At 36.5% G+C, this 27,777-nt stretch overlaps 2 protein-coding genes and 1 pseudogene across 2 annotated transcripts; all 3 read right to left on the reverse strand.

Annotated features, from left to right (window-relative positions):
• Window positions 1–5,368: 5,368 nt before the first annotated feature.
• Window positions 5,369–6,460, reverse strand: LOC122742690 (annotated as a pseudogene).
• A 5,919-nt stretch (window positions 6,461–12,379) lies between these two features.
• On the reverse strand, window positions 12,380–13,321 carry LOC122742730 (olfactory receptor 4K13-like). Its single transcript, XM_043987178.1, has one exon. The coding sequence runs from the start codon at window positions 13,319–13,321 to the stop codon at window positions 12,380–12,382; it is 942 nt and encodes a 313-aa protein (XP_043843113.1).
• Window positions 13,322–26,377: 13,056 nt separating this feature from the next.
• On the reverse strand, window positions 26,378–27,313 carry LOC122738521 (olfactory receptor 4K13-like). Its single transcript, XM_043980536.1, has one exon. It carries the CDS (start codon window positions 27,311–27,313, stop codon window positions 26,378–26,380), a length of 936 nt encoding a protein of 311 aa, XP_043836471.1.
• Between the last annotated feature and the right edge of the window lie 464 nt (window positions 27,314–27,777).

Raw genomic sequence — 27,777 nt, forward strand, 5'->3', positions numbered from 1 at the left:
AGTCAATTAGCTTGGAAGTGTGTGTGTGTGTGTGTGTGTGTGTGTGTGTGTGTGTGTGTGTGTGTGTATGGACCTGTTTCCTGTTTTCGCAGGAGGCTTCTGGGAGGGGGGAGGGGTGCTTTTTCACCTGGGAGAAAGAGGTAGAGGATCTGGTGGTGGATCTTTGGACCAAGACAGGAGACACTGCATAGCTGATTCTCCTTAGAACTACAGATTCCAGGTGGTGGTGAGTTTGTGTTGTTGAAGTGAGACTGGCTCTTTGGGCTGGCTGGGCTGGAGGCAGGTTTAGACTTTGAGTCAGTTTTTATTCAAGCTGGGCTGTTCTAAGTGGCTTGGGAGGCAGAGCTGAGGGCCTTTTTACCCTAGAGATTTCGATTCTAACCATCTGGGAAGTGGGACATACTTTTCCCCTTTCTCTATTCCTTTTCTCATTGTCCCTTGCTCTATTAATTTCACTTGTGTTGTAAAGTTTGTTCCCATTAACAAAACCTGATTTATTTGGGGAAAAGAGGCTGTTAATCTGCTTTCTTATCAATCTGAGAGAAATAACTAAAGAAAAGGCAGTATGGAAGAGAGGAAACTCTGGACCTATAGGTCTCCCATTATTTTCTGAACCCCAATATTACAGCAAGCTGCCCAATTAACTCTTTCCTTACTGAATTTGGCCCATACAATAATATTCCATCTCCCATCCCTCTCTCTTTACACTAGCTGTTTCCCCTTGCCTGAAATGTTCTGCTCCACCTCGTAGTTTTTTCTGGCTACAAAACACAGATTAAATCTCAATTTCTTTAATAGACCTTTTCAAATCTCCATACCTGTATTCCTTACATTCATGTATTTTATATATGTCTCCCACTAGAATGCATTTTCTTTGAGACAAGGGACTGTTGCTTGAGTTTTGTTTTGGTGGTGTTTGGAGAGTGTTCTTAGAAAAGCACTTAGGAAATGTACTGTATACAAAATAACAGCAATATTGTCAGATGATCTGCTGTGAATGACTTGGTTATTTTCAGTGGTGCAGTGATCCAAGATAACTCTGAAGGACTTATGAAAAAAAATGCAATTCATCTACAGAGAAAGAATTGATTGTATCTGAATACAGATGGAAGTATATTTTGTTGTTATTATTGGTTCCTATTTCTAAATTTTTTATCTGATATATTTTGCATGACTGTACATGTATAGCTTATGTTGAATTGCTTGAGTTCTTGGGAGTGGGTTAGGGAGGGAGGAAGAGAACTTGGAACATGAAGTTATAAAAATTGATGTTACAATTTGTTTTTATATGTAAGGTGGGGAAAATTCTAAATATATATATATATGACAAAAGAAAAAAGAAAAACACTTAGAAAAGTCCTAGGTATATAGTAAGCATTTCATAAAAGCTTTTGACTAACAGAGAGCAATCACTGCAACATCCATTCAATCTGGTTTTGTATCTGATAAAAGAGGCATTGACTAACATTGATAGATGGAATATGAGTGTCCTGGAATCTATTTCTTTAAGACTTTCAGAGGGACCTCAAGATTTGGAAACAAGTAGACCATCATCCACTGACCCCCATCATACTAGAACTTCAATGGAAGGCATACCTTGATAGCCAGTGCTAAAATAGAAAGATTATAAGGTGTTAGATTTAGGGGTAGAAGGAACCTTAGAGGTCAAGTCCAACATCTTCAATTTATAAATAAGTAAAAGGAGACACAGAGAGGCTAAATTATTTTTCTGGGGTCACACAGGTGGCAAGTTAGTATTTGAATGCACATTTTCCTAACTCCAAGTCCAATGCCTTATCCACTATACCATGCTGCCTCTCTTTGGCTCAAAAGAATGAAAATTAAGAGATTTGAGTTTTAGTGTTATTATTCTTAATGAGACAATAACATAATACTTTCAGCTCTGAAAATCTTACATTCATGTCTTTTTAAATAAGATGCACGAAGAGCAATTTGGTATCTGGTAAAGAGACAAGGGGATGGAGGAGTCTTGCCTGTTTTCTTAGTATATTCCAAATTACAGAAGTTCATTTCAAACATGCATTTGTCCAGGATTATGTGTAGTTAGTACATCAGAGAGTCCCCTCTATGCTACTCTCAAACAGATTTGGAACATCAAGACTTCCATGAGAAAGAATTTATTTTCTCTTGGAGTTGCTATCCTTCTAGACTGACAAAAGGGATAAGAAAGAAGGAAAAGAAGCCCTTGCAGGCAGAAAAATAATGGGTTCATAGAATGGGCTAATCAAACTAAAAGATATCATACAAGTCATAATACCACAGAATCACAAAAATCTTAGAGCTGATAAAAAAGATACTCTTTCAAACCACAGCAGAAAAGAAATGTCTACTAAAATATCCTTAAGAAATCATGATCCAGGGGCAGCTAGGTGGCACAGTGGATAGAGCACTGGCCCTGGAGTCAGGAGGACCTGCGTTCAAATCCAGCCTCAGACACTTGACACTTACTAGCTGTGTGACCCTGGGAAAGTCATTTAACCCCAATTGCCTCACCAAAAAAAAAGAAAGAAAGAAAGAAAGAAAAGAAAAGAAATCATGATCCATCCTTAAATTGAAGGTAGTCAATGGAGGGGAATCAATTTCTTTTCTTCTTTCCACCTCAATCCCTAGAGATCAGAAGCCACATAATGATAAAACCATAAATTTACCAAAGTAGTCATTAAGTCTAATTTGGAAAACATTTTAGGATTTAAAATTTTAAAGTGTGGTACAGTTCAGACTAGTTAGCAAATGCTATCTAAATCTGAGTTAGTTTATCTAAGAAAATACATGCTTACACCTGGGCAGCCACACCACTTTTGAATAATGCTAACTTTTGTTATTGGACACTAAGGTCTTTTTTTTTTCCTGGAGGGACAATGAGGGTTAAGTAACTTGCCCAGGATCACACAGCTAGTAAGAGTCAAGTGTCTGAGGTCAGATTTGAATTCAGGTCCTCCTGAATCCAGGGCATGTGCTTTATCTACTGTAACACCTAGCTTCCCTATAATGCTAACTTTTAGGAAGTTTCTCCTTACCCTGATCCAAAATCATTAGCATTGGAAAAAAGAAACATCCACAATGAAGCTAAAAGCTGCCTTTGGGGAGGGGTGGAGCAAAAAAGCTCTTAGGCAAGCAAAACAAAACATTTAAAACATTAAAATTTTAGAGGAAAAACAGTCAAGAAAGGCAATATCACAACATAAAATATAAAAAAGAAAAATAATTTTAATAATAAAAATTCATATGTATCACTGGAAAAAAAACAAACCAAAGAAATTCTTCAAATAAAGACAGAGGTCAAAAAGCAGTCTCAACAGGAACTGAGAATTTCAAGGTTTCTGCAAAGGTGTTCAATAGTGTCTTACACTATTAGTACCATTAGTAGAGTTGTAAACTGATCCAACCATTCTGGTAAGCAATTTAGAACTAAGCCCAAAGGGTTATAAAACTGTGTATACCCTTTGACCCACCAATACCCCTACTTATGTCTGTATCCCAAAGAGATAAAAGAAAAAGGGAAAGGACCTATATATGCAATATTATTAGCATGTGATGGTGAAGAATTGGAAATCAAGGGGATGTCTATCAATTAGGGAATGCCTAAAGAAGTTAAGATATATGATTGTGATGGGCTATTGCTGTATTATAAGAAATAACATGAAAGATGGTTTCAGAAAAACCTGTAAAGACTTATATGAACTGACACTTGCTAGCCATTTAACTATAGGTATAGCAAAATCTCTCTGAGCTTTAGTTTTCTATTAAGTGGATATAATGCCAGTTTTTGTTGTGATTTAGTAGTGAATGACAGCTGTTCTCAGCAATAGTCCAAGACAATTCTGAAGGATTTATGATGAAAAATACTATCCACCTCCAGAGAAAGAACTGTTGGAGTCTGAATGCAGATCGAAGCTTCCCCCACCCACTATCTTTTTCTTTTTTTTTCACAACATGACTAATATGAAAATATGTTTTGCATGACTTTATATGTAAAATCTATATAAAGTTACTTGCCTTCTCAAGGAGGGCAGAGGGGAGAAAAGAAAGAGAGAATTTGGAACTCAAAATTTTTTTTTAAATTAATGTGAAAATGTTTTTACATGTTATTTGAAAAAATGAAATTTTTTAATCAAATTAAATCCATTAAAATCAATTAAAATTTTAAAAATCAATCTAAAAGGGGCAGCTAGGTGGCACAGTGGATAGAGCACCGACCCTGGAGTCAGGAGGACCTGAGTTCAAATCTGGCCTCAGACACTTAACACTTACTAGCTGTGTGACCCTGGGCAAGTCACTTAACCCCAATTGCCTCACAAAAAAAAATCAATCTAAAAGCAAAATAAAATAATCATATATATATATATAAGAATATGTCACCTGAAACCAAGTAAATGTCTGAATCACCAAAGAACTTCCCAATATCTTTGATGTAGATATACCTAAAATTCTAAATGGAATTCTTGCCAAAAGATTATATAGACTAATACAGTCAAGCCAAGAAAGATTCTAATATTGAGGTCAGAGATATTGTAAGTCTATGTTCATTAGAAACAATTTATTACCTCCAAGTCACTTGCAGACTACACTACACATCACATCAGTTTTGGCACTGATCATGCCAAAACATCACCAACTCTCAGACTTCACCCTCTTATACATAGTACATTGGCATTATATTATAAACTACAGTAACATTTCTTTTTTTTCCTTATTAAACAGTTGTTTATTGGAAAAAGTGGGCTGAGGAGGGGTGACTAGATTCACCACAGAGCAACAACACCACACAAGTTAGTAGTGATGGGAGAGGTCAGCACAAAGCTCTGTGATCTCAGCCTTTTCCTGTACTGTGAGAGATGGCCTAGAGTGTTAGGGTATACCTAGTGTAAGGTCTAAAATTCTAGCTGTGATGTCTAAAATCTAATGAGTGGTCACCTTAAATTAGAAGCTTTAGCAAGAGTTTAGCCTTTTAAGTATTTATTAAAGTATATTAGAAGTTAGTGAAGAGAGAGAAAGAGGTAAAACAGCCTTTGTCTAGCTATCTCTGAGCCAGCCTCCGTCCTCCTGCCAAGCCCCAAATCCAGAACTGAAAAGACTGTGCTTCTTTGCCACTTTTCCCAGAAGCCCCCTATCAAACCAGAAGCAGGGCTAGCCACACACACAGCTTCAAGATAATTGGCTGGTAGCACTGATTGACACGACCTACAGGTGGTTGACACAACTTCCTGATGCTGATCTGACCTTCGAAACCCCAGAAAGGTCACTTCCAGATGCTAAGTCACATGCTTTCTTTTCAGGCCAGAGCTCACAATGTCCCTCCCAGTAGGGGGTGTCATTCCAATTCTCGCACTAGGTGAAAGGCCTTGACTTAGTAGGCATGGTTAGAGACAAAGAGTGATTCCCTGGCTGCAGCTCCTGACTTTCCACTTGGAGTATACTTGCCTTGAGCAGCTTGGTTATTAGCCATGGCCCACTTAATATATTCCTCTTGGGCAGCCTTTACATTTTCCTTCTTTCTACCTCAGGGCTTGAGAGCAGATGCCTGCTGGGCTCGACCATAAGAATAATTCAGGACCCATGGCTTATGCAAGGAGCAGGTGTTAATGGCATTGAAGTTGATGGAGGCATCCTCCTCATTCTGACCCCCCACCAGGAAAGTGATACCAGTGATTGCAGGAGGCACGGTTCAGCGAAGGGCAGTTACAGTTGCCATTGTGATCTCCTCACGTGAATACTTCTGAGTGCAGGCATGGCCAGGGTGACCATGTTAAGCTTCGGCAAGGTCCCTTCCAGATAGACATGGTGGTCACTCAGAGCTTTGTAGACAGCAGCCAGCACCTTCTCAGTGACATACTGACTGTTCTTCAGATCATGTTCTCCATAAGGAAAGATCTCTGCCTCCACAATGGGGACAATACCAATCTGCTGGCAAATGCTGGCATATTGGGCCAGCACATTGGCATTCTCCATAATGGCAAGTGGGGAAGGTGTATTATCCCCAATCTTCAGTACACAACACCACTTGGCAAAGTCAGTCCCATACTTCTTATACTGGGCACAATGCTCACTCAGCCCACCCAGACCTTGGGTGGTAGTCTCACCATTGGTCCCTGCCAGGGGCACTACCCCTTTGTCCACCTTGATGACCACAATGCTACCCTTTGCCTTTATGACTTTGGGGATGGGACAACCATCATCAGCTTTCTGGTAGAGTGTCTCACGGAAAAGGATAACACCTCCAATACAGAAGTTCACTTGATCATCTGCTGTCAGATGATCACCTATAGAGGTGACCATTTTCCTCTGTTTTCTCAATTCCAATGGACTGCAGCAGCTTTGCAATGCTACCAGTGGACTCATCTGCTGCCAAAATTCCTTTGCCCAGAGCAACAATTTGGAGAGCTATGTCAGACAGTTCTTTCTTTTGCTCTGGTGTCAATGCTGGGAATTGGCAAGGCATGTTTTCCTTGGCTGTGCTGGTAGTTTCCTGGCCTCCAGAAGCAGGCTGTGGGCCTTGGTGGTGGGTTTACCTGCAGGATGCAGACCTCTTATAGTCAGGAGCCAAACTTCTGCCTATAGCAACATTTCTAATGGGACAGGCTTTCTGACTGGTTGAAGCTTTGGTTACTCATATGCCTGGAACAACTGGTCTTGGCTTAATTCCTTGCTTCTCAGTCGAATACTCAGAGATGTGCAGGCTCAGTGGAACATCCTCCTCCTTGTTGGTCCTGATGTTGAGTTTGGCCTTAGAAAACAACTTTAATATGTAGCCACAACCTTTAGTCCATATTCTTTGCTTTCTCCCACAGACCTACCATACAAATAATCATAAGCTATGTAGCCATTCACAAAGTCTCTAATATTCCAACTTTAGGATTTTAATTTGCCCTTACATTAATCCATTAGTGCTAAATCAATTTTAATTCATGATTAGGATTGTTATCATAGTGTAATCATAAAGATAGATTTTAGAGGACTTATAGCTGAAAGAGACCATAACCATCCAATTCATCAACCCCACTCCCAGAATTTTAGAAATGAGCAAAGTGAAGTAATTTACACAAAGGCACACAGTTAATAGCAGAGTCAGTATTTGAACCCAGATCCTATAATTCCAAATCCATAAATCTTATTCTACCTCACAGTCTATTGTAAGTTATTTGTTAGTTTAGAGATACTGTTCTTCCAGCCCTGTAATGGTGAAGGTTCTCCTTTAGGGCCCTGAACTTTATGCTTTCCTTCTTTTTTTCTACTGTTCTTAAACCTTTATTTTCATTTTTCTACTAGAAGGAATCTGGGCTTAAATCCTGGTTCTGACACTTGCTAGCAATTTAACTATAGGTATAGCGCAGTCTCTTTAAGCCTTAGTTTTCTATTAAGTAGATATAATACCAGCTTTTGTTGTTATTTCATTGTTTCAGTTGTGTTGAACTTTTCAAGACCCAATTTGGGGTTTTCTTGGCAAAGACATTGAAATGGTTAGTCATTACTTCTCCAAATTATTTTGCACATGAGGAAACTGAAACAAACAGGAATGTGACTTTTTTGTGATATTCTCCTTGTGATCAAATTTTCCTGCACTGACATCTATGTCTCAGATCTGCTCAGCTTTTTCTTTCATATAATTTGTAATATAACAAATATTTAATATGACATCTACTTGAATTGTTGTTCTTGAATATTAATGGATAAATTCTATATTAAATTGCTTGATTGTGAGCAACAGTTTGGTCTAGTCAATGATAACTGTTGTGTTTCCAGCATTATGTCTTGGCTGAGCCCCATGGAATATTTTATTGTCCTTATTTTTATGAATGGATTTAATGTATGTCAATCCATAAAAGGTTTTGAGATACTGATGTATAAATCTAGCTACAATCTTATCTCTTACTAGGTATTTGGTAGTTGCTATATGTTTGTAAATTTCAATGAAGGGCTACAGTGATGTTATTTCTCTGGTTTCCTTATATAACTAGTATTGATCACTACTGCCAATCTGATATCCTTAAGGATAGTCCTTCTACTATTTCTTTGGAAAAATGGCCTACTCCTGATTTGCCATCCATCATAAATCCCTCTCTTCCCACAGCCAGGCATTGAAAAAAAAACATTTACTAAGCACCTGATGTATTCCAGGCACTGTGCTGGGTGCTGGGGATACAAAGAATGGTAAAATACCATTTTTTGCCCTCAGTATATATGACACAGATATCTTCTTTATGCTTCTTTAGAGGATATCTCAGGGGACAGTGGAACTTCATTCTAACTCCATGATAGCCAAGCAAACCCTTATCTAGGTAACCTTGTGTCAGAGACTATTTTTTTGTGGGGCAATGAGGGTTACGTGACTTGCCCAGGGTCACACAGCTAGTAAGTGTCAAGTGTCTGAGGCTGGATTTGAATCCAGGTCCTCCTGAATCCAGGGCTGGTGCTTTATCCACTGTGCCACCTAACTGCCCCCTTCAGAGATTTTTATGACACTAAAAACATGGACACATTTGAAGGGATTTTCTTCTATTCTCTTGGTGTATTACCCCTAACAAGAAACCTGGGACAATGTGTGGATGGTGTTCTCCACCCCATCCCTCAGGTTACTATGGATGAAGATAGTTCACAAAGGTATAGACAAAAATCTTATTAAAAGGGGAGAAAAGACAAGCCAGGCAGGCTGAGAAGAAGCCCAATCACCCCCTGGGCCACACTGTAGCAAAACAGTGTGTCCTGGAAGCAGCGATACACTTTAAGAAGGAGTAAAAAGCCAAGAAATAGTAAGCCAGGATGAGTAAGCAGAGAAAGCAGAAGACCATCGAAAACTTCTTTGGGGGAAAGGTAGACCACAATACATCCTCAGAAGAAGAAGATAATAACAGGGTCAAAGCTCCAACATCCAAAGCTTCCAAGAAAAATATGAACTGGTCTCAGGCCATGGAAGCTCTCACAAGGGACTTTGAAGAGAAAGTAGGAGAGATAGAAGGAAGATATAGAGAAAGAGAGGAAGGATTGGAAAGAGAAATGAGAACGATGCTGGAGAGTCATGAGAAAAAAGTCAAAAGTTTGAAAAGCCAAATGGAAAAGGAGATTAAAAAACTGTCTGTTGGAAATAATTGCCTAACAATTAGGATTGAACAAATGGAAGCTAGTGACCTTATGAGAAACCAAGACACATTAAAGCAAATCCAATTGAATGAAAAAATAGAGGGCAATGTGAAATATCTCCTTGGAAAAGCAGCTGACCTGGAAAATAAATCTAGGAGAGATAATTTGAAAATCATTGGACTACCTGAAAACCATGACCAAAACAAGAGCTTAGACACCATCCTCCAAGAGATTGTGAGGGAAAATTGCCTGGATATTCTAGAAGCAGAAGCTAAAATAGAAATTGAAAGAATCCACCAATCACCTCCTGAAAGCGATCCCAAAAGGAAAACCTCCAGGAATATTATAACCAAATTCCAGAACTCCCAGGTCAAGAAGAAAATATTGCAAGCAGCTAGAAAAAAGGAATTCAAATACTGTGGAGCTCCAATAAGGATAAAGCAAGATCTAGCAGCTTCTACATTAAAGAACCAGAGGGCATGGAATATGATATTCCAGAAGGCAAAGGAACTGGGACTACAGCCAAAAATCACATACCCAGCAAAACTAAGCGTCATCTTTCAGAGGAAAATATGGAATTTCAATGATAAAGAAGATTTTCAGGCATTTGTTATGGAAAGACCTGAACTGAATAGAAAATTTGACTTTCAAATACAAGACCCTGGAGAAGCATAAAAAGATAAACAGGAAATAGACTTCATGAGGGATATTAAAAGATCAAACTGTTTATATTCCTACATGGGAAGATAGTACTTCGAACTCATAAGAACTATCTCAGTAAGGAATTAACAGAGGACACAGGTCTGAACTGAATATAAAGGGATGATATCTGTAAAGCATTTATGTTTTGTTCTTTCTGGGGTGTCTTATGTCTGGGGCCGGATTTGGGCTTGGGGCCTCCTGGGTCCATGGCTGGTGCATTGTCCACTGTGCCACCTAACTAACCCATAATGACATCTTTAAAATAGGGTTGAGGTGTAGGAGAAATAGACTGGGGGAGAGGGAAGGGGAGAGAGATGGTCTGGGGAGAGGTTGTTCACATGAAGGAAACAAGAAAAAAGCTTAGGAAGGGAGGGGAAGAGGGGGAAGGAATTGGGGAGAGAGTGAACCTTAATATCATCAGAATTGTCTCAAAGAAGGACTAACATACATACTCAAGTGGATATAGTAATATATTTTTGCCCTGAGGGAGGGGAGGGAGATGGGGGGGGGGAAGAGGGGAAGGAGGGAAGGGCAGATTGGGGGACAGAGCAGTAAAAAGCAAAATACTTTTGAGGAAGGTAAAGATGTTCTGCATAACTGCACAAGTATGACATATTGAATTGCTTGATTTCATAGGGAGAGTTGAGAAGAGAGGGAGGAAGAAAATTTGGAACACAGAATTAGCTCAAAGACCTTAAACTCATCAGAGTTGGCTCATGGAGGGAATAACATCCACACCCAGTTGGGGGGAGTAATCTATTTAACCCTACAGTAAAGTATGAGGGGAAGAGGATAAGGAAGGGTGAAAAAAAAGGGAATGCAGAGTAGGAGACGGGACAGTCAGAAGTAAAACACTTTTGAGGAGGAATAGTTTAAAAGAAGATAGAAAATAGAGTAAATATCATGGGAAGGGAATAGGATGGAGGGAAATAGTTATGATGATTGAATATAATGGCAAAACATATGGTACCTACTTTGCTGGGCTAATATGAAGAAAATTCTTTGTCAAGTTTAAGGTACTTTATTTAGGTTATGATGAACAGGATACTATCATAAAAACCTGGAAAGACCTACATGAACTGAAGCAGAGTGAAATGTACTGTATACAAAATAACAGCAATAGTGTAAAATGATCTGCTGGGAAGCATGTGGTTATTTTCAGCAAGGCAATGGTCCAATATAACCCTGAAGGACTTATGAAAATGGCAACCCATCTACAGAGAAAGAAGTGATAGTATCTGAAAATAGATGGAAACACATTTTTTTTTTGGTGAGGCAGTTGGCTTTGAGTGGCTTGCCCAGGGTCACACAGCTAGTGGGTGTTGAGTGTCTGAGGCCCGGATTTGGGCTCAGATGCTCCTGGTTCCAGGGTCGGTGCTCTGTCCACTGTACCACCTAGCTGCCCCTGGAAACACATTTTAAAAAAAAAATTTTTTTTCGTCTTTGACAATTCCTCAGTCTGAAGTTTTGGGGGGTTTTTTTGACTATTTTCTCTCACAACCCAGCTAATATGGGAATGTTTTCCATGACCACTCATGTATAACTTATTTTGAAATGCTTGAGTTCTAGTGGGTGGGGGGTGGGAATGGAGGAGGAAGAGAAGTTGGAACATAATTTTTTTAATTGATATTAAAATTTGTTTTTACATATATTTTGGAAAATAAAATTCTATTCAAAAAAAAATTAACATATAAATAAATAAATAAAAGGGGAGAAAAAAAACTTTAGACCCAAAGATGTGTCAATCCTCAATCATATTCAGTTCCTCTAGTAGACACATGACCTACAAGCCCTATTTGGGCTCTAGGCTTGCTGCTATTTTAAAATGGAGTCTTCTTTCATTCATTCTTTTCTTCCTTTCTCTCCTTTTCTTCTCTGCCCCACCTGCTCTACAAACAACAATATTAAAAATCACTTTTGTATGATGCTTTAAAATTTACAAATTATTTTTAATATATTATCTTATTTTATCTTCAGTAAGTGCTCTAATAGGTGTGTGTGAAAGGAACATTGTAAAAACTAGTTTCAGGTCAGTAAAATGTAAGCTCTGAAGATAGGGACTGTTATTTTTTTTCCTTTGTATCCTCTTGCACGTTCTTTCTCAGAGTAGGTACTTAATAAATGTTTTCTAAATGTGTAATCCTCAAGTTGTTTTGCAAATGAGTTTTTCCCATTTCTTCTTTAGGCAGCAGAAAATCATAGGACCTTCTTTATCAATATTCTTAGACTTGCCTATTACCAGTACATGCCACATAATGGAAGACAAGGGTCCCCAGATTCCAGTGGAGCTCTCTATACATAAAATGTGTGATAGACCTCAAAATGGCCAGTTTTCCACTTCCATTGTCCCTGAAATTTGCTATAATATGCAACTCCAAACTTTTATTGACTGATAGCTATTGAAATAATTCTCTTTATTCAAATAAATACACATATAAATATTTTCCAGGTTGCAAAGGTTAAACAGTGTTGTAAATATATTTTATTTGCAAAAGTAGTTTTTAAATAAATCAATTAAAATAACAAGTCATCTAAGCTACTTTTATTTTAGTTCTAATATAAGCTTTATCCAAAATCTTATCTAGAAGTTCTGCCTGGTGCTGATGTGTCTGCTCCTTAATCTAATCAAAGCTGCTTTCATTTCTTGATTCCTCAAGGTATAGATGATTGGATTTAGAAGGGGAGTTATAACAGAGTAAAATATTGAGAGAAATTTGTCCACTGAAAAGTTACTGAATGGCCAAGCATATATGAAGATAATAGGACCAAAAAAAAGAGTTACTACTGTGATATGAGCAGACAATGTAGAAAGAGCCTTGGAGAGTCCTCCAGAGGAGCGATGTTGGACAGTGACCAAGATGATAGTATAGGAGACAAGCAAGAGGATGAAGCAGATCAATGAGAGCAGCCCACTGAAAGCAACAACCAGTAGATCAGGGATGTAGGTGTCAGTGCAGGCAAGTTTGATCACAAGGGGAATATCACAAAAAACATTATCAATTACATTGGGGCCACAGAAGGGTAGATTCACAATAAAAACCATCTGGCTGATGGTATGGATGAAACCAACCACCCAAGAAAGCAACACAAGTCCTACCAGCAACCAATGATTCATGAGGGATGTGTAGTGGAGAGGTTTACATATTGCAATGTATCTATCAACAGCCATGACTATGAGTAGAGTCATCTCACTGCCTCCTAAGAGGTGAAGTAGAAACATCTGTGCCATACAACCCCATGAGGAAATGGTTTTTCTCTCTCTGAAGAAATCTGTGATCATCTTGGGGACAGTGACAGTGGAAATAGTCATGTCAATACAGGAAAGGTTGGCAAGGAGGAAATACATGGGGGTGGAATGCAGGTGTGAGTCAAAGATCACCATAACTACAATGAGAATGTTTCCTGACATTATTGATGCATAGGCCAAGAAGAAGACCCCAAAGAAGAAAATCTCAAGTTCCCAAGAACTGGTGAGTCCTAATAAAATAAACTCATGTACCATAGAGTCATTACTCATCTCCATCTACTCACATACTTTAAACATCCAGAAGATCTCTGAAGGGAAGGTACTCAGAAAGGAGTCCCAATTTCAGATGAGTATTCTTGAGAATACAATGGTGGCAAGTAGACTTAGATTCCATATGCCTAAAAATAAAGGCTGAAATTTCTTTGAAATGTATGTCAGACCACAATGGATTCAAGAAATATTTAAGGTGCTGTGTTTTTAAACATGGTTTGGCCTAAAAAACATAAGAAATAAATCTTAATTTAGATACAGATTTTGTCTTGACATATTATTTAACCATTGTGATTGAACTTACATTGGAATAGATATATTTAAGATGACTTCCAGCTCTAGACCTATGATTTTCTGATCCTAATAATTACCTAAAAGTTATTATTTGCTTTTTTCCATTAAAATGTTTAAGTTGAGCTATTGCCCTCCAAAAAGATGAGATTTGTTTGTAAACCTAGAAAAGAAGGTGTTTAAAAATCAATACTTCCTAACATGTTTTCCATAGTTCCTTTTGTAGGCTTAGCATTTTAACTTAGAATCCTGAGTACCAATATGCACGCCAAATAAATATGCATGGCAAACATTATGAACTTGATCTTTATTTAGCTCCAACACATGAAGTCTAATCAATATTTTTATGTTCAGAAAGTGTTTTAATACTTAAGAAATTTGTCAACCACTTTTCTATACATTGGGACCTTCCATCCAAGCATTCTACACCAAAGACCAGAAGTCATCAATAACACTTTTATTACATTGGCTCTGCTTAATAATAAGGTTATTGTTAATTTAATTAATTACTTTGTTGTCAAAAAAGTCATAATTGATATTAATTACATAAAATTTACTCTATGTATTTTTAATAATTATCCATTCACATGTTTTTTCTTTGTATTCCCTGGATTCTCATGATGTCAAAAGTACTCAAGTGCTTTTTGAATTGAATTAATACTATTAATAAGTGGAATACGTTGCATTCCTATTGATCCAGTCATCACTTAGGTAGGATCTTGATTCTAATATCCTTCATATACTCCGTATATATATTTTTAGGTACACATTAATTTATACATTGTCTCCATTAAAATGTGAGCTCCTCAAACTAGTTTATATATTCGATGTCATCTCTATTAAAATATCAAAAATATTTTTCACCAAATAGTATTTTCCCAATTACATATAAATATTTTTCAACATTAATTTTTGTAAGATTTTGCGTTCCAAATTTTTCTCCCTCCCTCCATTCCCTCTCCCCTTCCCAAGATATCAAGCACCAATTTTTTTTTTACTGAATTAAAGTTAATAATAACAAAATAAATTTGGAAGGACAGAAAGTTAAGAATAGCAAGAGAAATAATGAAAATAGGGTAAAGTAAGCAGGTATGGCAGTAACAGATCTAAACTCTATTATAAGGCAATAATTATCAAAACTATGTGTTACTAGATAAGAAATAGAAAAGTAGATCAATAGAACAGAGTAGAGATACAACTTACAGCAACAAATGATACCTTTGTATTTGACAAATGTAAGACAATACGAATTTATTATTTTATAAAATTTGTTGGAAAACTAGATCATAGTATGGCAGAAACTGGGCATAGATGAATATTTTACACCATTTACCATGATATGGTCAAAATGGATAAATGACCTAGATAGGAAAAGACATAGTACAAGAAAATTAGAAGAACATGGAATATATTACTTAGACTTATGAAAAGCAAACAATTTATGATAAATAAGAGATAGAGAGCAAAGTTAGCTTGTAAAATGAATAAATTTGATTACATTAATATTAAGTTTTTGTATAAATAAAGCAAATATAGCCAATATCAGAAGCAAAGCTGGAAATTGGGGAGGAAAATTTATAGACATTTTCTTAGATAAAGGTGTCATATCTAAAATATAGAAAGAACATTGTCAAATTCATGAGAATATGAATCATTCTCTAATTGATAAATGATCAAAGGATATGAATAGGCAGTTTTCCATGGAAGAAATCAAAACAATCTATAGTCATATAAAATGCTCTAATTCATTATTAATTAGATAAATGCAAATTAAAACAGTGAGATATCATTTCACACCTACCTACATACATATATACACTAATTTTAGTCACTTTTTTTCCTTTGTTCATCATGATGAACACTTAATTCAACCTATATTTATTAGGTAACAACAGCAATATTCTAGGCACTGTAATGGGTGCTTGAGATACAGAGATTAAAAAAACAAAAAACAAACAAACAAAGATCCTGACTTTAAAGAGCCTACAATGTAATGTGAGGTCAAAGGAAATGATGAAGATACTGAATGTACAACAAATTCAAATTTTATTCTCCATTTTCCAGTCTCATTCTGTACTCTTTTATATCTGTACATTTACATAGGCCATCTCCCATACCTGAAATGTAAACCCTCCTTATGACCTTTCCCTCTAAACTTGACATTCCTCTAAATTTCCACATTTTTTTATTGCTAATATCCTCATCTCAAACATCTAGAATGGAAAACTTGAAGACATATTTATTCTCTTTCTCACACAGTTACTCTCCTGTTTTCAAGCACTCTACTTTTTACCTTGATAATTTTTTAAAGGAACTGAAATGAAATGATTGAGACTTTTAATATAGCTTCCTAATTTGTCTCATTACTTCCAGTGTCAATGTCCCAACCAATCTTAACATAGCTGACAAAGTAATTTTCATACTGCTAACAAAAGATCTTAACAGCTCATCTCCTTCATTTGCTTCCCTTTCGAATAAATAGAATAAATGGATTTTTTTTAAATTTTGGCATTGATAGCTTTTTATATACCTGACGTTGCACTAAAAAAGAATACACTTTAATTGATACCGTTTACTCTTACCTCTCTCTCTTCTGCACATTTGCAAAGGGATGTACCAGATGCCTTCAGTATAGTTGTTAATTGTCAATGCCTGTTGAAATCTTTCTTTTTGTTCATGTTAACAAAAACCCAGTGCTGCTTTATTCAAAAGTCTCTCCTCAGCACACAGCTTTTTACTGTCCTTCATTTGGTCCCTTATGCCATTTTACCTTCTACACAGCTATTATATTTGTTTCTGGACATTAAAGCTTTAATATATAGCATTAGTTTTAGAGCCAAGAGAGTTTTGGGTTCAAATCCTATCCCTGGAACTTGGTAGTTTTGTGATGATATGTAAATAATTTAACATCTCTAGGTCTCAGTTTGGTCATCTGTAAACAAGAATAATAGGGTACAATATCTACTTCATAAGATTTTTGGGAGGATCCAATGGGATAGTGTGTGAGATTCTTTTTAAACCCCAAATCTCAATGTCAATGTCAACCATCACTTTTATTCCTAATGTATATAATGATACCTATAGTTCCATGAAATTATAGCCTCATTAGGGGAAGAATCTATCACTTTTGTCTTTGTAAACCCATTGCCAAGGAAAGTGCTAAGAACATCATAAGCACTCAATAAAAGTATTGAATTGAAACTTAGAATTTTGCATATCAAGAGAGTGGACAAAAATTTTGCATCTCCTGGGTCTCACAGGGCCTTAGAAGAGACAACCAAGTACTGCCTGAGAAGGAAATTATCTTCCTAGTTTCCCATTTCCTTGTGTACCCTCATTAGTAAGGATCTATCTTTTCCATTAAGTTAACAAATCTATGTAGAAATTTATCTATTAGATGGCTATAATACAGGAATCCAAGTGTAATAACATTGGCCATTCAACCTACCAGCTCTAGATGAAGACCTCAAGGAGCAGACTCTTTAGTGAGACATAATATGACATATTGAAGACTTTCCTATGGACCCAATAAGAGAGAGTATATATATATATGAACTCTCTCTAGAAGAAAAAAAAGATGAACCATTATTTAGACAATAACAAGCCTAGAAAGCAGAAGAACAAATCCCCATGAGAATTATTAAAGAACCATCTTGATTTTTCCCTAGGTTTCAAAAGGAAAGAATTGTTATCTAGTCATTAAAGAACCAGGTGAATTTTACCAAAGGAAAAGAAATTTTACCTATCTGCATTTAATCCAGAAAAAAGTTCTTCCATGCAAGTCATGTAAGGAGAAAGAACATCTAGGAAAAGACAACAGAGGTGGCATGCATTGTTTTAAAAAATTAAATGTCTTATGAAATGGACATCTTTAATATATGCACATAGATCTCAACTGAACCCTTCTTCATTACTCCCCTGTTTCTGTCAATAGCACCACCATCCTCCTTGTCATCCATGATCCAGATCCTGAAGTCATTTTTTATTATTTCCTTTCTCATACACTCCAAAGTGGCTCTTTGTTCATAATAACTGTTATCTTTATTCCCTCCTCTCTTTACATGCTCATTCAAAACATGATCTGCTGGAATATTATATAATTTTTCTATCTTTTATTTTACCTTTAAGCCTTTTTCCTTATTCAGTTTATAATCTATAAAGTTGCCATAGTTATATTCCTGTAACCAAGGATCCAGTACCAAAGTTCCAGTTATACATAGATAGGGTTCAGTATTGAGGATTTCTTATGTAAAACCTCTGTCTTTGGTTCATATCCTCACAGAGATCCCACTAGGCATATTGGAATTTAATTTAGCTTTTCCCTCTCCCAGGACAATTCCAGAAGTTGTCAGAATTTGGTTGATATTTACATTTCTATAACAAAAAGTTAAAGGGTCCTCCTTTCTCATATAAACCATCAGGTCAACACCCTGGATATAGCATTGACTTTATGTAGCCTGACATAAAATACAAAGGAGTTGTAGCAGAAACCATAAACAGTCAAAGCAATCATGCCTCAGTAATCCTCATCTCCCTATGGGATCTATACAGCATTTCAGAGTTATAGTAGTATTCTGGATAGGCTCAGTTAAAAGAAGAGAAAACTTCAGGTTGTTATTCAAATGAAACCCACCTCAATAAGGTTCCCAGGGACTTATATGTTAATCCAGACATTATTATTTGTGCATATATGTGTATGATGTGAGGGAGTGGTGTTCCCTAAAAGGAAAAAGCACTTGGGATCAATAGAGCCTTTACACCACCTTCCCTGAATTTGTAGGGTTCAGATCATACTATTTATGAAAGGAATATACTGAGATTTCTCTTCTACATTGTGGCTTACTTCTTTTTCTGTTCCTCACCTTTTGAGCTATGTCCAGGGAGAGTCAATAGAGGAACCCTTCTGCTGGTTTCAGAAAGTCCTCAGCATTCCAATATTTTCTCTGCCTCTAATCAGTACTGAGACCATGTGGTGATTTCCTGGTGCCTGTAGTTCTCTGAAGAAACAACATGGCCCAAGGAAGGTGTCTTAACTGGCTTCTCTTCAGCCTCAGTCATGGCTTGTCTGATCTTCCCCCACCAAAAACAAACAACAACAAAAAACTTGTTTTAAAGGCTGAAGTCAAGGGTTTATATCAGTTGTATCAATTTTCTGATATTCATTCAATCACCATCAGTGAGTTGGCAAATGTATCAGAAGACCCTAGGTGTACAAATGGACTCAAGACCCAAGAAGCCAGCTAGTGAAAAACAAATTCGTTTTACTGTTGAGGAAACTCTAGTCTAAGGAGTTTAGTGTTTTACCCAAGGTGAAAGGAAAAATAAGACCAAGGATAAATAATTACATTGTGTCTGGGGCATTTTGGACATTGTTTTTGTTTTGTTATGATTTGTTTTGTTTCATTTACTTTTAACATTCTTTAAAAAAAAAGATTTTGTTGATATCTTTTGTTTTTACATCAACTATTTTGGGATATATCCTCTCCCCACCCTCCAATCAGTGAGCCTTCCCATGTAACAAAGAAAAGCAGTCAAGCAAAACTAATAAAGCAACATCTTCTAACATTTTATGATACATTCATACCCATGAAACCCTAACTCAAGGAAAGACACAAGTATTTATGGCTTATGCAATTTCACTTTATAAGACTAAGTTGTTTAAGCTACCTATTCCTTGTTTTGTGTATTTTATATTTTTGTAGGGCAATCAAAAATGTTTTTATTGTATTGTAACATCTCAATTTGATTGAAACCCTACAAATTTTTTTCTGCAAACATTTAGCTAATTCTCTGCTAGTCTCTTGTCTTTCTTCAGCAAACTGTAAGGCAGACAGCCTTTCCTTGGGGAAGAGAGATTCAAGGCTTATTACCTTTGTCAATAACAAAAATATTTGAGAGCCTCATGGCAAAACTAGATGCAAAAGAGAGAGAGAGAGAGAGAGAGATGTCATTGACATCTTTTACATGGACAGCATCAAAAGAGCCAGGATGTTTCTCCTTGTTTGTGATCACACACCAATTTGACCCAAGTTAGCTCCACTGGTTACCATACATTGATTACTAGTACCAAACCTGATGAAATCAGTAATCTTGCTAGATTCTAAATCAATCTGAAGAATTGGGTTCTATACCAGATGATATTTTTAGGAATAACTTTGACACACTAGAGGGTATATAGATGAGAGTGATTAGGTTATTGATTGCAGGTTATTAATTGCAGGAACTATGGATGTTTAGCATGGAGCAGAGAAGATGTAGGAGGGGGAGAGGTCCTCTTTGAGTGATTAAAGGGCTTTAAAGAGAGAGTAGATTTGTTCTGCAAATTCCCAGATGTTCAGAACTAGGGGCAATGAGAGGAATTTTCAAAAAGACAGATTTTGGATTTTTTTGTTTTTTAATTTTTTTTTTTTAGTGAGGCAATTGGGGTTAAGTGACTTGCCTAGGGTCACACAGCCAGTAAGTGTTAAGTGTCTGAGGCCGGATTTTGAACTCAGGTACTCCTGAATCTAGGGCCGGTGCTCTATCCACTGCGCCACCTAGCTGCCCCTAGATTTTGGATTTGATATAAGGAAAAAACTGCCCAAATAGAGTTAGTTGTTCAAGAGTGGGATGGTATCCAGGGAAAGGATGATTGACTGCTAGTTATAAATGTTATAGATAACCTTCTTGTTCAGGTACAAGTTAGACTAGGTGACACTTAGGTCCATTCCCCTCTCAGATTTTATGAATCTATGGACTAAGCTTTATATTGTACTTTAATGTTTATAAGAATATAGAAATGAGTAATTTTTCCATGTGTAGACTAATTGTTAGATTAAATTATTTTAGATTACTAGAAGAACATTTGGAAAATACTATGGTGTTTTACATATGGAAGAAATTGAAATTGAATCACAATATTTGAAAATCTGAGTCAATAATAGTCTGATAGCATTTTGAAAATCTGGTACAATATCATGAAAATAAAAATCATTATGCAATGCTGTTGTTTTTCAATTTGTTTAAATAAGAGAAGAAAGTTGGGAAGAATCAAAGCCAATGGTAAAAGTGATATCTTTTATTCTCTATAACATTGTGAGAGGTATATGGAATAGTGAATAGTGAACTAGTCTCAGAATCAGAAAGAGTTTGGTTTGGCGGCAGCTAGGTGGCACAGTCTATAAAGCACCGGCCCTGGATACAGGAGGACCTAAGTTCAAATCCAGCCTCAGACACTTGGCACTTACTAGCTGTGTGACCCTGGGCAAGTCACTTAACCCTCATTGTTCTGGAAAAAGAAAAGAAAAAAAAGAATAAAAGAGCTGGGCTCAAGTTCTGCTTCTGACATCTTCTGGCTATGTGACCTCAGGTTATTTAACTTCTCAGTGTTCTCAACTGACTTTCTAAATTTATAAATTGTTGCAGGGAAAGTGGATCTGCATTGGGAGAGAGTGTTTCACATCAGAAGGATCCCAGAACCAATGAAATTACAAGTCTGATAAAGCAAACAAAATAGCACTATTGAACACTGAGAGGCATTTGGTAAATAGAGAGTTTATGTTAGAACCCTTAAATGGTTACTTAATTACGAAATTATCAAATTGTTCTTATAAGGCAGCTTGAACTACAATACAATACAATATTAGGACTCCCAAAACAGTTCACGCTCCAAGTTATTTTTAATGATATATTATTTTAAAAACTAATTATTTACTATTATAAAAGTACTTAAGGATAATTAAAGGACAAATACTAACTAAAATTGATTTCTGGCTCCTTTCACTTTATAAGAAATCTCTCATGAATAAATCCAGTACCTGAATTTATTTTTCTAGGTCTTTCTAGACCATGGGAACTTCAGATTTTCTGTTTCATGTTCTTTTTAATGCTCTGTGGATCTGCTGTAGTGGGGAACATCATCATTGTGGTGACAGTGATGTTTATTTCCTGTCTGAACTCTCCAGCGTACTTCCTCCTTGGGAAATTCCCCTTTTTTAAAATAATAATAAAAATTTTTATTTAAAGATTTGAGTTCCAAATTCTTTCCCTTCTTCCCCCCCTTCCCATGCTCCTCTCTAAGGCAATAATAAATCAGATATAGGTTATACATGTGCAATCATATAAAACATTATCATATTAGTAATTTTGTATAGGAAAACTCAAATTAAAAAAAGAAAGTGAAAAATAGCATCCTTCAGTCTGTGTTCAATCAATATCAGTTCTTTCTTTGGAGTTGGATAGTATGCTTTGTTATTAGTTCTTTTTATTTTTGAGAATAGTTAAGTCATTCACAATTCTTCATCAAACAATATTGCTGTCACTATGCACAATGTTCTCCTGATTCTGCTCACGTCACTATACATAAGTTCATAGAAGTCTTTCAGGCCTTTCTGAAGTCATGCTGCTTGTCATTTCTCATAGCACAAGAAGATTACATCATAAGTATATACCACAGCTAGTTTATTCATTCCCCACTTTCCATTCCTTTGGTTTCCAATTTTTAGCCACCCCAAAGAGAGCTGCTATAAATATTTTCTATACAAATAGGTATTTTTTCCTCTTTTTTGGATGTCTTTGGGATATAAACCTAGCTGTGGTTTGCTGGATCAAAGGGTATGCACAGTTTTATATCCATTTGAGCATAGTTTCAAATTGGATCAGTCCACAACTCTACCAAAATTGGATTAGCATCCCAGTTTTCCCACATCCCCTCCAACATCCACTATTTCCCTTTTTTCTTATATTTGCCACTATGATGGGTCTGAGTTTCTGAAGTATTTGATACTGTTAACCACTCTCTCCTCCTGGAAACTCCTTTCTCAATTTTCATAATATTCTCTCTCTCTCTCTCTCTCTCCCCACCCCCATCTTTGTATCTGTTTTCTCTCCATCTCTGTTTCTGTGTCTCTGCTCTGTCTCTGTCTTGCTCTCTTTCTATCTCTTAGTTCCTGTCTCTCGTGTCTGTCTGTCTGTCTCTGCATCTCTGTCTGTCACTATTTCTTTGTTTTTGTCTCTATCTCTCTCTATCTTTGTTTGTCTCTGTCTCACTGTCTCTGAGTCTCTCTAGGTCCCTCTATCTTTCCCTCACTCTTTCTGTCTTGATTCATTTAAAACCTGTTTCACTGCACTTTCTCAGTCTTCTTTGCTGGTTAATTAGCCATATCACAACCCCTAACTGTGAGTGGACACCTCTGAGCCCTTGACAAACTGAACCCAACCTACCTTTGTATCCTTGTTATAAAATACTCCCTTTGCCACACTTTGCAGTACATCCAGACTGCCCTTCTTATCATTAATCACACAAAACAATCTACCCCTCCAACATATACCTTTATGTTGGCTATCTCCTTCACCTAAAAATGTTCTTTATTCATTTCCAAATATTAAAATAATTTACTTCTTGGAGAATTTACACAAGTATGACCTTCTACATAAATCCTTTTCTGATCTTCCTCCCCTCCGCCAACTATTAGCACATCCATTACATTTAACATATATTTACATGAATGCATGTGTCTTGATAGAAGTCTTTCTGGATGCCTTTTAATTCTAGTGTCTTTACTCAGATAATTATTTCCAATATATACTGTATGTAGTTTGGGTGCACATAGCTATTTGTATATTGTCTCCCACATTCAACTGGGGGCTCTTTAAAAGCAGGGACTGCATTTTGCCTGTCTTTGCAACCTCAGTGCTTTGTTGGGTACCAAACACATAGTAGGTTCTTATAAATATTTATTAACAATAAACTGACTCCACTGTCTGCCTACCTTGTACTATATGATCTGGTGACTTTGGCCTCCTTTTTGTTTCTTGAACAAATACATGAATTTTCAATGGTTGTCTCTGATTTCTAGAATTTTCTCTCTTCTCATCTCATCCCTCTCTCCTGACTTCCTTTTCCTCATTTAAAACTCTATATTCCACCCACCCAACCCCTCCAAAAAAACCCACAAAACAACAACACCATTTTTCCTGAGCTCCCTTTACTGCTAGTGCCTTCCCTCTCATATACTCTCAGTATTTGGGGGGGGGGTGTCAGGACAATGAGGGTTAAGTGCCTTGCCCAGGGTCACACAGCTAGTAAGTATCAAGTGTCTGAGGTCATATTTGAACTCAGGTCCTCCTGAATCCAGGGCTGGTGCTTTATCCACTGTGCTACATAGCTGCCCCCTCATATACTCTCCAAAATATAATTTATATATTGTGTTTGTACATAGTTGTTTATATATTATTTACACATTTTTGTCATTTTCTTGAGAGTAGTGACTATTTTATAAAAATACGCTATCATCAGTGCTTATAGCAAAACTCTTAGTACTGTGGGGGCCAAATTTAATATATGGAGAGTTAATTGGGTGACTCACCGAAATATTGGGGTCCTGGAAACAATGAGGGACCTCTAGGTTCAAAGCTCCCTCCCCTCCAAACTGTTTTTTTAGATATTTCTCCCAGGCCAATAAGAAAGGAGCCTTACAGCTTCTTTTCCATGAAAGGATCAGATTTTATTACTTGGGAATTAATTAAACAACAAAGGTGAAATTAATAAAAATCAAAGATAAAGAAATAGGGAAAAAGAAATACAGATAAATTCTCCTAGCTCTAACCTAAATCTATACAATCCCCAGCTCATTTCCAATTAAGCTAATTCAAAGGAGTGCAGGGCTTTTGTGTTCACTCACCACACCTAGGATGTCTCCTAGTTGTTCGTGCCACCTGAAAAGCCAAGGAGGAGAGAGAAGACACAGCATTCCAGAAGCAACTCAGCCTCCCCTCAGTGATCATTCAGTCTTCCTCCCCTAAAAGGGGAGGTCCTTCAAAAATTGCCTATGGAAAAGTTTCTCCTTCTGACCTCAGTAGCATATATAACTTCAGGGTGGGCCAGGTGTGACCCCTCCCAAATGAATCAGCTAAACTCCAATAATTTTTACCACAGTACCCAGTGGGTACTTAATAAATACTTGTTGAATTGATTTTTTTTTTATTTTAATGAAGATTTGTACTGGTGCACATATTATGGAAACTATTTTGGAATTGTATAAGCAAAGTGACTAAAATGCATATACCCTTTGATCTAGAGAGTCTTCTGCTAGATATACATTTTCAGAAAAACACTGACCAAAAAGAGACTTCATATATGTGTTCATCAAAATATTCATAGCAGGTGGTGCAGTGGATAAAGTACCATCCCTGGATTTAGAAATACTTGAGTTCAAATCCAGCCTCAGACACTTGACACTTACTAGTTGTATGACCCTGGGCAAGTCACCTAACCCCCATTTCCCCGCAAAAAAAAAAAATTATAGCAGTATTTCTTTTCATGTTGTTGGGTTTTAAGTACCTTGTCCAGGGTCACACAACTAGTAAGTGTCAAGTGTCTGAGGCTAAATTTGAACTCACGTGCTCCTAAACCAGGGCCGGTACTTTATCCACTGTGCCACCTAGCTGCCCCCCTTTTCATGTTATAACAAAGAGCTATAAATAAAATATATGCCCATTCATTGGGGAATTTCTAATTAATTATAGTGCATACATGTAATCAAATATTAGTATGCCAGAAGAAAAAAAATGAGCTTGATGAACAGATAGAAATATGGTAAGATTTCTAGGAATGAATACAAAGTAAAATAAGCAGAGTCAGAGAAATAATATCCACAATAATGAAAATTATGTCAGTGGAAGCAATAATGACAACCAAACAAATAAAATTGTTTTGGGAATTTAAAAGAAATCGATTGGTTCAAAAAGAAGAGATATGGGAAGACATATCCTGTCACACCTTTGTTGGGGTGGGCAGATGTGTACATTATAGATAATTAAAATGTTCCTTGATTTTCAGTGATGATTCTCTAGGAAGGGATGAGGAAAGAATATAGGGGGAAACCTAGACAATGTAAAATCAAAAGGTATGAATAAAATCTATTTAAAGAAATAAAACCCATTGGTAGCTCTAAAATTTGGCTTTTCAAATATAGTCAATGATTATTTTAGGCTATATATTTTTTTGCTTTTCATTTGGCTATAATGACATCATGAACTATAAGATGACCTGAAAGATGCTCCAGTTTTTATCCTTTTTAATTACCTAGGGTTTCTGTGTATTTCAGAATCATATGTACCTGTGTTTGTATTCCATATCAATAGGTGCTTGTAATTGAATGTAATATGACTCCATCTGAACATCACTCTCATAGGGGTCCATCTAAGCCCTTTCTGTGAAATAAGTTAAACTGTTCTGTGGACTCTCAACCTTAAAGTGTAAAATATAAATCAGAGGCATGTTTATTACTCAGTTGGTCTTTGTAAGTGTAGGAAACCATCACTGGTATTAGCATCTGAAATATTTTTTGACATTCATGGAGAATTTGGTAAACTCCATTATTGGACTGAGTATCTAAAACATTCCTCTACTCAAGCCTTTACCTACACTGATTATCAAACTAAAACCAAACCAGTATCAAAAGATGATAGGACCAAATAATGGAAGACACTTTAGAAATCATTAAGTTCAAGGCATGATGTTCTATATAGATTTTCCTAAAGTTTTCTATATTTATGATTTCAAAATTGTATTTAATTATACTTATGAAGGCCTCCAAATTAAGGGAAATTTCTCTGATGCACAAAAATAGGCAGAAACATGAACAAAAAATTTCAAGAACATTTTTATGCAGTTTTGCAAATAATTGTAATTTTTATTTGTAAAGGCTTCTCCTATATATATTAATATAATAATTGGTCATGCTGAGAATTATCCTGTGAAATACAATAAGAAATTTGATCGTGATATAATCATTTAGAAGATTTAGGGTTGATGTATCGGTTTCTCAGTCGAATCATGGCTGATTTCATCTCCTGATTCCTCAAACAGTAAATAATAGGATTCAGGAGAGGAGTGACAACTGAGTAAAACACTGAAAGAAATTTGTCTAATGAATGGCTACTAACTGGCCAAGCATAGATTAAGATGACTGGTCCAAACAAAAGAGTTACCACTGTAATATGAGCAGTCAGTGTAGACAGAGCCTTAGAAATCCCACTAGAGGAACGGTGCCAAACAGTGATTAATATCACAATATAAGAGACAAGTAAGAGAATGAAGGAAATCAAGGAAAGCAGCCCACTGAAAGCAACAACAAGCAGCTCTAGGACATAGGTGTCAGTGCAGGCAAGTTTCAACACCAGGGGAAGGTCACAAAAAACATTATCAACCACATTAGGGCCACAGAAGGACAGACTCACCATAAAGGCCATTTGGCTCATAGTGTGCACAAAGCCAATAGTCCATGAGAGCAGAACACTTCCTACCAGAATTCGGTGGTTCATGATAGCCATATAGTGGAGGGGTTTACATATTGCAACATATCTGTCAACAGCCATCACTATGAGAAGAGTCATCTCACTACCTCCCAAGAGATGAGCTAGAAACATCTGTGCCATGCAGCCCCACAAAGAGATAGTTTTTCTCTCCCTGAGGAAGTCTATGATCATCTTGGGGACAGTTACAGTGGAAAGACTCATGTCAAGAAAGGAAAGGTTGGCCAGGAGGAAGTACATGGGGGTTGAATGCAGGTGTGAATCAAAAGTCACCATAAGTATAATGAAACAATTTCCAGCCAAGATTGATGTATAGGCAAGGAGGAAGATCACAAAAAAGAAAATCTCAAGCTCCCAAGAATTGGTGAGTCCTAACAAAATGAATTCATTTAGCATAGAATTCTTCTTCATCTTCACCTACTTGATATATTTCAAGCATCCAGAAGTCCTCTGTAGGGAAGCCAATCTGAAAGTAGTCACAATTTATATGAGTATTCTTAAGTATATGGAAAAGAAAAAAATAGTACATACCAAAAACAGATGATATTCAATGCTAAAAACTCTTTGAAACACTTTTAAGTAAATTATTTAATTTCTATCAACCTCTGTTTCCTCAGACATATCCTCAATAATCATAGATAGAACACGGAGAGTTTTCATGAAAATACTGATCAATAAATGAGAGAATCTAGACTTTACTGAACACATCAATGTAACAGGGTAGTGCAAGAAATATATCACAAATTTCCAGGTCTATAGTAAATATGTTGTAGGTGAGGATATGTGTCTATGACAGGATGCAATGAAAAAACAACAAAGCATTGGATAGTCATTGTTACACTGACCAATGGGAACCAACAGTTCAAAGATAGAAA

This window comes from Dromiciops gliroides, chromosome 2 (assembly GCF_019393635.1).
Source record: "Dromiciops gliroides isolate mDroGli1 chromosome 2, mDroGli1.pri, whole genome shotgun sequence".
Classification (NCBI taxonomy): Eukaryota; Metazoa; Chordata; class Mammalia; order Microbiotheria; family Microbiotheriidae; genus Dromiciops; species Dromiciops gliroides.

What these genes read in the sequence shown, in the direction of transcription:
- LOC122742730 (XM_043987178.1), bottom strand. Translation starts at nt 13,321, where the DNA reads ATGGAGATGAGTAATGACTCTATGGTACATGAGTTTATTTTATTAGGA.
- LOC122738521 (XM_043980536.1), bottom strand. Translation starts at nt 27,313, where the DNA reads ATGAAGAAGAATTCTATGCTAAATGAATTCATTTTGTTAGGACTCACC.